The sequence below is a fragment of the Rhinoderma darwinii genome, chromosome 9 (assembly GCF_050947455.1).
Source record: "Rhinoderma darwinii isolate aRhiDar2 chromosome 9, aRhiDar2.hap1, whole genome shotgun sequence".
Taxonomy (NCBI): Eukaryota; Metazoa; Chordata; class Amphibia; order Anura; family Rhinodermatidae; genus Rhinoderma; species Rhinoderma darwinii.
Genome location: NC_134695.1, coordinates 102,360,440 through 102,373,730, shown reverse-complemented (window position 1 = coordinate 102,373,730; position 13,291 = coordinate 102,360,440). Strand labels below are relative to the sequence as shown.

General features: G+C 41.9%; 1 protein-coding gene across 6 annotated transcripts in view; it reads left to right on the top strand.

Moving 5' to 3' along the window:
* The window catches only part of CMIP (c-Maf inducing protein), a 158,302-nt gene that overhangs the window by 91,661 nt on the left and 53,350 nt on the right, over positions 1–13,291 (top strand). For 4 of the 6 annotated variants that reach the window (XM_075838663.1, XM_075838664.1, XM_075838667.1 and 1 more), the window contains 3 exons: positions 1,901–1,963; positions 2,191–2,271; positions 8,573–8,650. In XM_075838663.1, the coding sequence (XP_075694778.1) occupies positions 1,901–1,963; positions 2,191–2,271; positions 8,573–8,650 (222 nt within the window). The remainder of the gene's footprint in view (positions 1–1,900; positions 1,964–2,190; positions 2,272–8,572; positions 8,651–13,291) is intronic. The other 2 variants (XM_075838665.1, XM_075838666.1) reach the window with 1 other exon arrangement.

Here is a 13,291-nt window from a genome sequence, read left to right as displayed (position 1 = left end):
TTTTGCTCGCGGTAAAAAAACTCGTCCGCCTCCCATTGAAATCAATGGGAGACATTTTTCGGGCGGTTTTTGACGAGTTTTGCGGCGCGGTTCTCGCGTCAAAAAACTCTGTGTGAACATAGCCTAAGTCTGTCCATACAATGTAAATATGTTATGGGTAGATTTTTTATGACATTCTACTCCTGCAGTAGGAATGGGCAGCAATGTTCTCTTCTGGTCTCCGCAGGAACATGGTGGTGAAATCTACTGATTCCACCCACATAGTGTTACCTCCTAATGTTACCTTCAAATTAATTTTGCAGGTAAAAAGGTAAAATACATATATATATATATATGTATGAGATTTCTGGGACTTTAATATTTAAATCCTATCCTTAGGATAGGTCAGCAGTGTTTGATCGGTGGGAACCGATCTCTGCCAATCAGCAGGGCTCCTGCGATCACTTCGATCAGCAGCTCATCGCATTCAAGCACCTTCAATGTACTTGATCTGCAGGGGTCCTGGAGGGCGGCCCCAACAGATGAAACATTGATGGCCTAAGGATAGGACATCAATGTTGATGTCCCAGAGAATCCCTTTAAATTACAAATGTATTTATGGCCAAATAATGGACAAAACTCCATTTCGTTTAATATATTTATTTTGTACAGTGTGGGCAACTAGATCCCAGAATATGCTTCCCAGAGTAAGCCACAAGACACCTTCCTCCCGTGAGAATGTATTGTTGCTTCTAGTAATATGACCGCATTATAATGAAGGCGAGAAGAGCAGCAGTGACCTTCCCTTATATTTACATAACCACATTTGGTTGCTTGGTTATGGAATAATTAGGTGACCTGAGTTTTCAGAAAGTTTGACAGTTGTTTAAAAGAAACAAGAAATAAACAAACCTCTGCGCTCGTAAAGTATCGTCTGTTGTTGCACTGGTAATGGAAAATGGGAAAACACCATAATTTCTAGAGAGCCGTGTTAGTCTAGTCTGAAGACCGAAGTGTCCGCATTAAACGTTGCTCAAACCATCAACATGATTTCTGTTTAGATAAAATCTCATGATTTGCGCAGCAGCCTATGTAACAGCAATAATGGCTAAATCTTCAGCTGCCAAATAAAAGTCGAACAGGCTACCAATCTCCGCCGCTAATCCAGTATTCATATGAATATTTGCCAGTGCCTCATCACCTTAATTCCCTGGAATATATCAATATAGCTGAAATTACACCCCACTAGGCATGCTCTCATTTCCTAATATACTATGTGTTAATGGAGATCCGCAGAGTTTATCATTGTTATTATTTGTTAGGGATCATCCCAACACCCTTGTATTTTAAGTGCTTTGCTTTCGAGGTAGAACCTAAATAAGTTCGGGCTGTTGCCTAGCAATCGGCACAGTGGCCAGCGGGTGACTACACTGCATCCATCTCCTTATGTTGTAGGTAGACCAACGTAGTCACCTGCTATTATACAGAAGGGCTGGTGGCACTTGATGTGCACTATTGAAACCTGCGTTTCTTAGAGATATATGGCTGCCTAAGTTTTCTCCTAAATGTCATCATCCATGAGTTCGGATCTTGAAGAAGGAGGGAGACACTACCCCGATTTACTTGCTGCCTACCCATGGGTCATTTACATTCTTAATGCAAATACATAGAATCTTTCAACAGTCCTTCCGCAGTCTGTTTTATTGAACCGGATAACAAAATGACTGCCTCCACCTTAATGTGACAGGTCTACTAATAGGTTGCCAAGTAGGAGTATAGTCTGAACTGTCTTTTGTTATGTATATGGCTGTGTTTAATGTGATGAGGGTTATTACAACATAACATTGCTAAACCTGTTTACTTAGTCCATATTTTATTGTTAGAATGTATAATGTGCCTCTGTTTTTTTTATATTTTCTAGGCTATTGCTCCCCTCTTGGAAAACAACCACCCTCCTCCTGATCTCTGTGAATTCTTCTGCAAGGTAGGACCATCTATATGACCACGGTAGACAACCGATGTATTGACATTTGTAAAAATACATCAGGGCCTGTTGGCCAAAACCATAGTGATAAGTTATCCGACATAAATATGTTTTTAATGTGATTAAACCAAGGCCTGGTTGTGGCCCAGACAAATGAAAATACATCTTATGTCTTAAGAATTTTGGTCTTCCTTACATTTCTAACTGTAAATATTCTCTCCTTGCAGCACTGTAGAGAGCGCCCCCGTTCCATGGTGGTCATTGAGGTCTTTACTCCAGTTGTTCAAAGAATCCTCAAACACAACATGGTCAGTATTTCCTTGACTACTTGCTTTATATTGTATATTTTAATGTTGACCAAAAAACTTTAATTTCATAATTTCGTAGTGCTTGTTTCTAGCCGGTCCTAGGACCCCCTTTCTCCCAATGGTTTAGGCAGAAATTTGCTAGCTGAAAAAATCAGCATATGTTGAGATCCCCTTGTCTTGTTAATCTGAGTTTGACACATAGTGCAACGGGGCTGAAGTGAGCTATAGACATAAGATGAGCTGGATACCAGAAGATCTGAAGGCCCATTTATACAGAGAAGAATGGTGAATGAGCACAATGATCAGCGATGAACTGTAATAATATTGTTCATTACCGATGGAAGTGGTACATGCAGAAAAACTCTAACATTGGTTATCCAGGGTTGTTGGATGGTGCCCATAGACATGACTGATTACCAGCTGGACCAAGTCATAGTCATCTAATGTCTATAGGTCATCTATGGAACTTGTTTGATGCTTGGGTTTCTAACATCCATATACAGGAGTTTAGGATCCTGAACATACACTACCGTTCAAAAGTTTGGGGTCACCCAGACAATTTTGTGTTTTCCATGAAAACTCACACTTATATTTATCAAATGAGTTGCAAAATGACTAGAAAATATAGTCAAGACATTGACAAGGTTAGAAATAATGATTTTTATTTCAAATAATAATTTTCTCCTTCAAACTTTGCTTTCGTCAAAGAATGCTCCATTTGCAGCAATTACAGCATTGCAGACCTTTGGCATTCTAGCTGTTAATTTGCTGAGGTAATCGGGAGAAATTTCACCCCATGCTTCCAGAAGCCCCTCCCACAAGTTGGATTGGCTTGATGGGCACTTCTTGCGTACCATACGGTCAAGCTGCTCCCACAACAGCTCTATGGGGTTGAGATCTGGTGACTGCGCTGGCCACTCCATTACAGATAGAATACCAGCTGCCTGCCTCTTCCCTAAATAGTTCTTCCATAATTTGGAGGTGTGCTTTGGGTCATTGTCCTGTTGTAGGATGAAATTGGCTCCAATCAAGCGCTGTCCACAGGGTATGGCATGGCGTTGCAAAATGGAGTGATAGCCTTCCTTATTCAAAATCCCTTTTACCTTGTACAAATCTCCCACTTTACCAGCACCAAAGCAACCCCAGACCATCACATTACCTCCACCATGCTTGACAGATGGCGTCAGGCACTCTTCCAGCATCTTTTCAGTTGTTCTGCGTCTCACAAATGTTCTTGTGTGTGATCCAAACACCTCAAACTTCGATTCGTCTGTTCACAACACTTTTTTCCAATCTTCCACTGTCCAATGTCTGTGTGCTTTTGCCCATATTAATCTTTTTCCTTTTATTAGCCAGTCTCCGATATGGCTTTTTCTTTGCCACTCTTCCCTGAAGGCCAGCATCCCGGAGTCGCCTCTTCACTGTAGACGTTGACACTGACGTTTTGCGGGTACTATTTAATGAAGCTGCCAATTGAGGACCTGTGAGGCGTCTATTTCTCAAACTAGAGACTCTAATGTACTTGTCTTGTTGCTCAGTTGTGCAGCGGGGCCTCCCACTTCTCTTTCTACTTTGGTTAGAGCCTGTTTGTGCTGTCCTCTGAAGGGAGTAGTACACACCGTTGTAGGAAATCTTCAGTTTCTTGTCAATTTCTCGCATGGAATAGCCTTCATTTCTAAGAACAAGAATAGACTGTCGAGTTTCACATGAAAGCTCTCTTTTTCTAGCCATTTTGAGAGTTTAATCGAACCCACAAATGTAATGCTCCGGATTCTCAACTAGCTCAAAGGAAGGTCAGTTTTATAGCTCCTCTAAACAGCAAAACTGTTTACAGCGGTGATAACATAATTGCACAAGGGTTTTCAAGTGTTTTCTAATCATCCATTAGCCTTCTAACACAGTTAGCAAACACAATGTACCATTAGAACACTGGAGTGATGGTTGCTGGAAATGGGCCTCTATACACCTATGTAGATATTGCATTAAAAACCAGACGTTTGCAGTTAGAATAGTCATTTAGCACATTAACAATGTATAGAGTGTATTTCTGATTCATTTCATGTTATCTTCATTGAAAAAAACTGTGCTTTTCTTTCAAAAATAAGGAAATTTCTAAGTGACCCTAAACTTTTTAACGGTAGTGTAATTCTAGGCTTCTGCTGTCTGTGATCCAAACCTGTACATCCAGCAAGTACTTCTTTGGATGAATGCCAAAGACTTTCGGTATCTGGACAGTATACTGTAAATGTCTAGACCATAACTCCGATGGAGAGGGCACTGTATGAATGACTTAAAGGGAATTTCTAGATTTATATAACTAGAGCGTATTCATTCTATATGAAACGTTCTAAAACGTTCTAATGTATTTTGTATATATTGAATTCCTCACAGTTTTATAGATCTCTGCTTTGTGTGTAAACCTTGTTTACATCAAGAGACGAATGAAAACCCATCGTAATTACATCCTGCTCACAAAGGCGCAGGCCTCATTAGATGTATCAGGCTGGGTTCACACTGTGCTTTTTGTGTTGCATTTTTAATATGTTTTTTTTGTTTTAATTATATAAACTCCCATGTCTCTCAATGGGAGTTGATCAACCAAAACCAAAAAAACGCGTGTTAAAAACGCACAGTGTGAATCCAGGCTCAGAGATCTCTCTTGTAACGAGCCATGCATCTGTGTTAGCGGGATATAATTTGGAATACTTTTCAGCACTTGAATGTAAACAAGATGGTTCACATTACCCGACAACATGCCAACATCTTCTAAATGGCGAGGAACTAAAACACAAAGTATATTAGAAGGTTGCAGAACTTTTTATTATTCAAATATTTTTTCTTTCATAAAGCCAGAAAAACCCTTTGTCTACTGAAAAGAATGAAGAAGTTGCAGTCTGTTTTTCTTTTAGCCCTAAATTTGAAGGCTGCTTAGATTTATTTTTGCTTCTGCAACAGACAAAATAGTAAAAAGGTCTTGGCATCGCACCGTTGCTTTAAAATTGTTGACTTTTTTTAAAATACAGAACAGCTGCACAATCGGTGTCTGCCAACTGAGTCTTTCCGTCAGATTCTAGAGCCAAAGACGGCTTTCTATGTTTCTTTTTTTACGACATTTATCTGACTTTATACATTAGAAATAGCAGTTTGTTCTAGCAGAGGACGGAGGGCACAAGTTTGGCATGTTCATGAATTTTGGCTTTGTTATTGTAATAAAACATGTAAACTTTTCTTCCCTTTAATTTTCATTCGTGAATTCACCTCCTTGTCTGGTTGTTGGAAGATGGACAATTTTGTTGAGGGATGAAAAAACACACTGACTGCATTTCTAACTATTAGACTTGACAGTGGTAGAAGTAGGGGATGTTTTGAGTGGAGGAGGCCCTCTGAAGAGATGTGAGCTGACTATGTCGCGCTCATATCCAGTTTTGGGGTGACCATTGTCACAACCCACTGTTTGGTGTTTAAAAAGATGATATGATGGGGCCAAGGTATTCCCCACTTCAAAAAAACAAAACATATTGTCTACACCTTTAGACATTTCCCAGTGTGGCCCATGAGTTGTCCATCTCTATGGCCTAATGTACACGACCGTGCTTTTTGGCCAAGTGCTATCCACAAGTTTGCGGATAGCACACCGACCCATTCATTTATATAGCCCGATACATACGACCGTGATGTTCACGGATCCAAGTGGGGGGCGCAAATCCAGGCTGCAAAAACACAGGACGTGTAATTTTACTGTCTGTTTTTGTGGCACAGAAGTCTATCGGCTTGTGAAAATTGCGGACGGCATACGGGTTGCCAGCTGCGTATCGTCCGCAATTGAGGATGCATTTCCTCAATTAGTGAATTAGTAATTAGTGAATACTGATGATACACAGATGCACTACAGAAGGTTTTTAGCAGACAAATGGACCACAAAATCACCGCGGTGGTGTGCATTAGGCCTATCTGCTTCTGCTGCAGTGTGAGTCATTCGTTTTAGTGCAGTTTAATCTGTAACACATGCAAGGCCACTTCCATGGTACGGACCTACTTATTGCTGCTCTCCAGTACCATCTAAAAGGTCCAAGATCTGAACAAAGCAGATGGTTACTTCTTCACTAAAGAATGATCCACTTGTGCTCAGATGAAATTGATATTCAAGAGGGGAATTCCTATACCCCATTGCTGAACTGCTTGGAATATAAGAACACTCAAGAAATAGGGACCTGTGTACCTGATCATTTCCATGGGCTTATGCACTCCATGGCAGATCCTAATATAACATAACATAGCTCAGGTTTTCAGAAGTTAATTTTTCTAAGGCATTTTCGAGACCTTGGTAGAAGAGGAGTTTTGCAAGGTATTCATAGAGGAAGCAAGTTGTGGACCAAACCAATAATTCGCTAACCAGTATCAGTATTGATGAATGTTCCAAAATGGCTACCTTGGCTTTTAATAGATGACTACTTTAGGATGAATGTTTAACCCAGCTGGTGGCCGGACGGGGTCGATAAAAGATTTTATTGGCTTTCGTCATAGAAATACTTGAACAGAGTTGATATCTGATCTCTTGTCAGCTGCTACTAGTTGGACTGGAAATGTAGAATTCCCAATGCTTTCTATTTTTGCAGTAAATTAGATGAAATTTTTTTATTTTCTTCTCTTCGCTTTGCACCTGATGTTCAGGTTTGTGTAGATATCTGTTCATTGTTTAGAATAGCCTCCACCCTGTGTCTTTGGTTTACCGGATCTTCTTGTTTATGGTTGTAGAGAGAAAGCTGTTGGGCGAGTGCAGGCGACCATATGTCTGTATATACAAAGACACCTTTCATAAAACATGACCCAAGTAGTTACCAGACCAGCCTAGTAGTCAAATATTGTTTAGATTGGGAAAATAAAAACATCAAGTTATTGCGTTTTGTTACAAGTTCTATTGTTTTTGGTGCTATTTTGATCGATTTTTATAACCGAGCCTGACTGATCCCATTGATAATAATGGGTCCATTAATGTTTCCATTTTTACCAGACAGAGTAGCGCAGCAGACTACGCTATTGTACCCATCAGAAACCTAACAGAACTATGACCCCAGTGTAAAAAGAGCCTTCATTTACACAGTGTTTCACTTGTTAGTACAGCAGTGTGTGCTCCAGAGCTGCACTTCCTCCAATATAGCTAAGGAACAGGAAGTTGCAACCATAATCTGACATTTTTGGAACCTGGACCTTAAAGGGGTTTTCCAAAAAAACCACTGCCACACCTATCCATAGGTTGTCTGTGTTATTGCAGCTTAGCCTGATTCACTTCAATGGAACTGAGCTGCAATACCAGACAAAACTCTTGGACCGGTGTGGTGCTCTATCTGCAACCATGTTTTTCTAATCTTGGACAACCCCTTTAATCTTCTAGTCGCCCAACTATAACCAAGTATATACGCTCTCCTTTCTCCAGAACTGTTAGTCTTGTGCCTTAGACCTCATACACGTGAGCTTGTGTATTTTGACCCGTAATACAGTGCGCAATACTTATAGGGGGATCTCTAACTTTGCTTGGTCTACAGCTTGCATAATATTCTGCCAAAGCTAAAAATGGTAATAGTTGTAGTTTAGCAGTAGCTGATGAAAACAATATACAGGCAAAATCTGCTCTTAATCCAGAAGAAATACATTGGAAATGTAGGCCTATTTTACACAGTTTTTTTGCAGGCGGAAAAATCTGCCTCAAAATTCCTGACCTGCTGGCAGAAAATTTGCCGCATTTTTCAGCCACGGGCAAGAAACGCAGCGAAAACCGCTTTCAATGCCTCCCATTGAAGTCAATTAGAGGTCAGAGACGGAAACGCCTGAAGAAAGGCCATGACACTTCTTATTCCCGCGAGCGGGAAAAAACCGCCTCTGCCTCCCATTGAAATCAATGGGAGGAGATTTTTGCCGTTCTTTGGCGCGATTTCCGACACGGTCTCCGCATCAAAAACTGCGCCAAAAATCTCCTTGTTAACCTAAGTAACTTTCCAATTTCTTACATTCGCTCTGACAGCAGCGCTATCTGATAAATACTGTGCTGGGACAAGAAGAAACCCCACAGGTGTGAACGCTGCTTTGTGACATCACAAGGTGTCCCCTTAGGTACAGCGCATGGTCCTGTATCATACCCTCTCTCTAAAAGCAGCATGGCTATGAAATAACCTGTATGCAAAGAACAGCGGACACATACGCACAGATTTAAAGAGCGCCACTCTCCCACAGATATGAACTGCTGTTTAAAATGAATATCTATTTGCCCAATTCCAATAATTGAAGGGTATCAAATGAATTGCAGATGTACTGGATCTGTTTTACCGGCTTGGATACCTCTCTCTATCTGCTGGTGGAGGTTGGAAAACACCTGCATTTGCAGGTAATATTGTGTGTCCAATATCTGTTATGTCACATGTAATAGATATTTAGTGATGTGTCAGGTGGATATTTAATATATGTACCTGTGAGAAAATCAGGCTCGTGTGAAATTTCTTTCAAAATGCAATTTTTTTCCGGTTACGTCACCCTTTACTATTCTGAAATTCAAGTAGAATGTTTAAGCTGCTGGCAAAAAGTTTCTTAAGTTAATTTATTTCGATTTTGTCGGCCTTGGCACATATCTTTAAATTGTTGTAAGTCTCTTTATTGATCTGATTTCTAGAATTTATTTCACTAATTTCCAAAAGGTTGTCTTTTTTCTTTTTTTTTCTTTACAGGGCTGCAGAGGCTTCCTGACCTTGTACAATTTAACCGTTTTTGAACCAAATTTCTAATCCAGATTTTACTGAATATTCTGCTTTTTTCTTTAAATAATATAAAAATAAAAGTTGGTATTATTTGGGTGGGTAGGAGACAGTCGATACGGCCCTAAAGCTGCACCTACTCATTAATGTTGGCTGAATCCATCGATTTTGGTGGATCTGCTGACCATCTAATGTGTATAAGGGCAGCCTGACCGCACGCTCATTGTCTGTTGCTGGATTTCAACATGTCTGAACCTTTGCTGCTGTGGGAGAGATGTGAGCCAAATGTGTCTAGGAGCAGACTGTTCCCATCTCTTTATTAAAATAAACATGCACGCTTGGCCAATTTAAGAGTGCATTTTTATGGGGGGTCATGAGAGATAACCATCTCTTGTGTATGACTAATGACCCATCGGGACACGATTCTGAATCTCTTCTATAACAAGGGCTCTTCTGCACGTAAGAGAGCACTGATTGGATTAAGCTGGCCGTACACGTGCGAGTAGCCGACAGCTATTTTACCTGTCTCCACCGTAAACATGCATGCTCAGCCAAGTGTGCATGTTTATAGTGGAGTCTGGTTAATTCAATGGAGAGAGGGGAATGAGCCACTGTCAGACCCATCTGTCAACGAGTTATCTCTCATGTTGAAAGCCAACATGCCAATCCTTCCTTCCGCCCGCTTCTGCTGTCAGCTTGAGGTTTTCTTATGCTGCACCCTTGCTCCCCTACCAACAATCCATTGGTGTGGGGTCGTTTAAACCCAGGACCTCAGCTATTTTGTATTTGGAAAAAATAAACCTGAGACTGCTAGTGATACCTCAGTGGTTTGATTGGCTGCAGCCTCATGACTATTGATTCATTCTACAAATGGTCTCTTTCCACTGTGTGCAGGTGGGCTATGAGGAATCGGGTAACATTTTATACAACAATGTTTGATCTTTGATTGAATGTCGATTCTGGGACAATCCCTTTAACTTTCAATTATCACCTAACCACAGGATGGGTGATAATTGTCTGATCTGTTTATGTGGAGTTCGGCAGAGATCTTATGCCAGCATAACAACTACATCCTTTTTAAAAGTACAAAAAGGCTTGGCAACACTGAAACTGCATCTTTCCCTGTCTCCTACTGCCATAGGAATCAGATTTCTCTCCAATTAAATTCATGACCCCTTTATGGGTATATTCACATGCAACAGATTTGTTGCAGAAAATCAGTTCCCTACATCTGAATGGTTTTGTTTCAGATGCATGGGACAGTTTCAGAACTTTGCAACAATCTACTGCATGTGAATATATCCTCACTGCTATGTTTTAGGTGCGCTGCGTAAAACACTGTTCCGGGTGCGCAACTGACATATATATATATATATATATATATATATATATTACACCAGCATAAGCTACTTTTACTGACGGTGTTGTTTACAATTAGACAACCGCTGTAAGATCTTGTCCACACGTAACGGAATTGCTGCAGAAAATTTCTGCAGCACTTTTTTTTTTAAATCAAACCAATTTTATTGATACGAACACAGAAATGAAATAACACAGTCACATTCACATTTCAATTTTCCAACATCGTATACAATAGTGACAACATATCAGGAAATCCCCAACTAGCCCCTTCCCCCCTCCCCGCACGGCCCCCCACTATATCTCCGCCCTTTGTTTCTAGTACCATTCCTGGCCAGAGCACATTTCTCTTATCCAATTTCCCCACCACCCCTTTTTGCTCCAGACTCTATCACCTCCAGTTCCTCAGACGACTCTCACCCTTATTCTGCTCAGTTCAGGTGTCAGCACCTCGGGACAGGCCAACCATCTGCTCCATTGTTTCTCAAATTTTTTTTCCGTACCCCTTTTAGAAAATATCTTATGCTCCATCAGGATATTATAGTTCAACATTCCTACAATTTCCCTCATCCCTGGTGGCTCCGCATCCAGCCAGTGTTTAGCAATGCATTTCCTTGTTTGATATAATATCTTGGCAATTGCCAGGCTTGCCATTCTGTCACTCTCCAATTCTCCCACCGCTCCCAACAACATAACTTTAGGGTCTGCCACCAATTCCCGACCATACACCTGCTTTATCAGATCCAATATTTCCCCCCATAGGGTCCTCAGAGCCTCACACGACCAAAACATATGCAGTATGTCCGCCTTCTCTTCCGTGCACCTAGGACATTTAGCATCCGCTCTAATACCCATCTGTTTTAATACCCACGGGGTGCGGTACACTCTGTGTATCAGGAAGAGTTGTGATCTCCTCTGCGCCAGACTGAGCGATAAGTGACATGTGGACGCTAATATCTCCTCCCACTCCTCCTCAGTCAATGGACCAACATCCTGTTCCCATTTCGCTTTTACCAGCACCATTGGGTTTCCCAGGTGTTTGGACAGTAAGCTCCTGTACGCCATTGAGATCAGGCCTTTGGTCGTGTCAGCCCTTCCCACATACTCCAGGACCCCAAGAGCACAGACCGTCAGGTCCACCACATGCGCCTGTGCCTGTAGGGCATGACGGATCTGCAAATATTGATAAAACATATTGTGCTCTAGTGGAAATAGGTCTTCCAACTGTTGAAATGATCTCAACCCGTTATCATCATACAAGTGTTGTATTCGTCGAACCCCTGCCAATTCCCATTTTTGCATGCCCTCTAATTGGTATAATTCCCACAGGACCGGATTATGCCATAGAGGAGTATATTTGGTGCACATTCCCACTCCCAGGATCTGTTTGCATTGCCACCATATTTTATGTATCAGGAGTAACGTTGGTTTAGCACTCGCCAATCTCTTAAAGGTATGCGCTTCCAGCCCCTCTAGTGGGTTGAGTCCTCCCCCCAAATATGACAATAAACGTGCACTGGAGCCCCAAGTCTCTGTGTCCTCCCATCCCTTAAATTGTTGGCTCTGGGCAGCCAGGTAGTATATCCAGGCATTTGGCAGCGCTACCCCCCCCCCTTTGTCTTTGGGCAATTGCAATTTCTCCAATTTAATCCTTGGAACCCCTTTTTTCCATACCAGATCCCGAAAGAGATTGTGCAATCGTCTGAACCAGTGTTTAGGTATCCATACTGGGGAGTTATGAAGAATGTATAAAACTTGAGGCATAAGGATCATCTTGATTAGATTAGTCCTCCCCAGAGCAGAGAGCGGGAGCCTGTTCCAGGCATCCACCTTATGTTTCACCTTCAGCAGCAGTGGTGAGACATTCAAAGACATGTAGTCTTGGACCCTAGCCGTCACCTTAACCCCTAGGTACGTAAATTCAGAGACTATCGGAATCCGGAGTCCCCCTCCAGTATCTACAATATTCACCGTGTCAAGTGGCATCAGAGCAGACTTGGTCCAGTTAATATTTAATCCCGAGAACTCCCCAAACCTTGTGATCGTATCCATTACTACCTGCAGTGTATTCTCAGTGTCCGTCATATATATTAAAATATCGTCTGCATATAATGAAATTTTTTCCTCCATTTCCCCATATTGCAAGCCTCTTATGCGCTCCTCCTGTCTTATGAGGCACGCCAGTGGCTCTACCGCCAAGGCGAATAATAATGGTGACAGTGGGCACCCCTGTCGCGTACCCCGGGCCAGTGAAAATTTCTCAGACATTGCACCATTCACCCGTATGCGGGCTGTAGGGGCCACATACAACAGCTGTACCCACTTCATGAAGTTAGGGCCGAATCCCATCTTTTCTATTACCCGCCATAAGTACCCCCACTCCACGCAGTCGAACGCTTTTGCGGCATCTAACGTTAGCACCGCCCTTCCTCCTTGCTCATCCGGTGTCGCCTGAAGATTTAAAAACAGCCGCCTGAGGTTGACCGCCGTCGATTTGGAGGGCATGAACCCCGATTGGTCTTCATGTACAACATGCTGCACCACCCTGTTCAGCCGCAGCGCCAATATCTTTGCCAAAATCTTGACATCCGATGTCAACAGGGATATTGGTCTGTAAGACTCCGGTAGTTGACTGTCTTTCCCCTCTTTTGGGAGAACCACTATCGTGGCCTCATATAGGGAGTCTGGTAGTTTACCTCTGTCAAAACTATCCTGCAAAGTACTCAAATATTCTGGTCTGCAGCACTTTAGTTTAAAGTAGCAGATATTCCGCTGCGGAAAAATCACATCATTTCCTTTTTCAATGATGGGAGATGGTGACATCTCCTCGGAAAAACGCGGCACTTCTGGCCACTTTCTGCAGCCGGAGTTGACATGCTGCATTACGAAAAATACGCACCGCAAGTGAATTTCTGCTC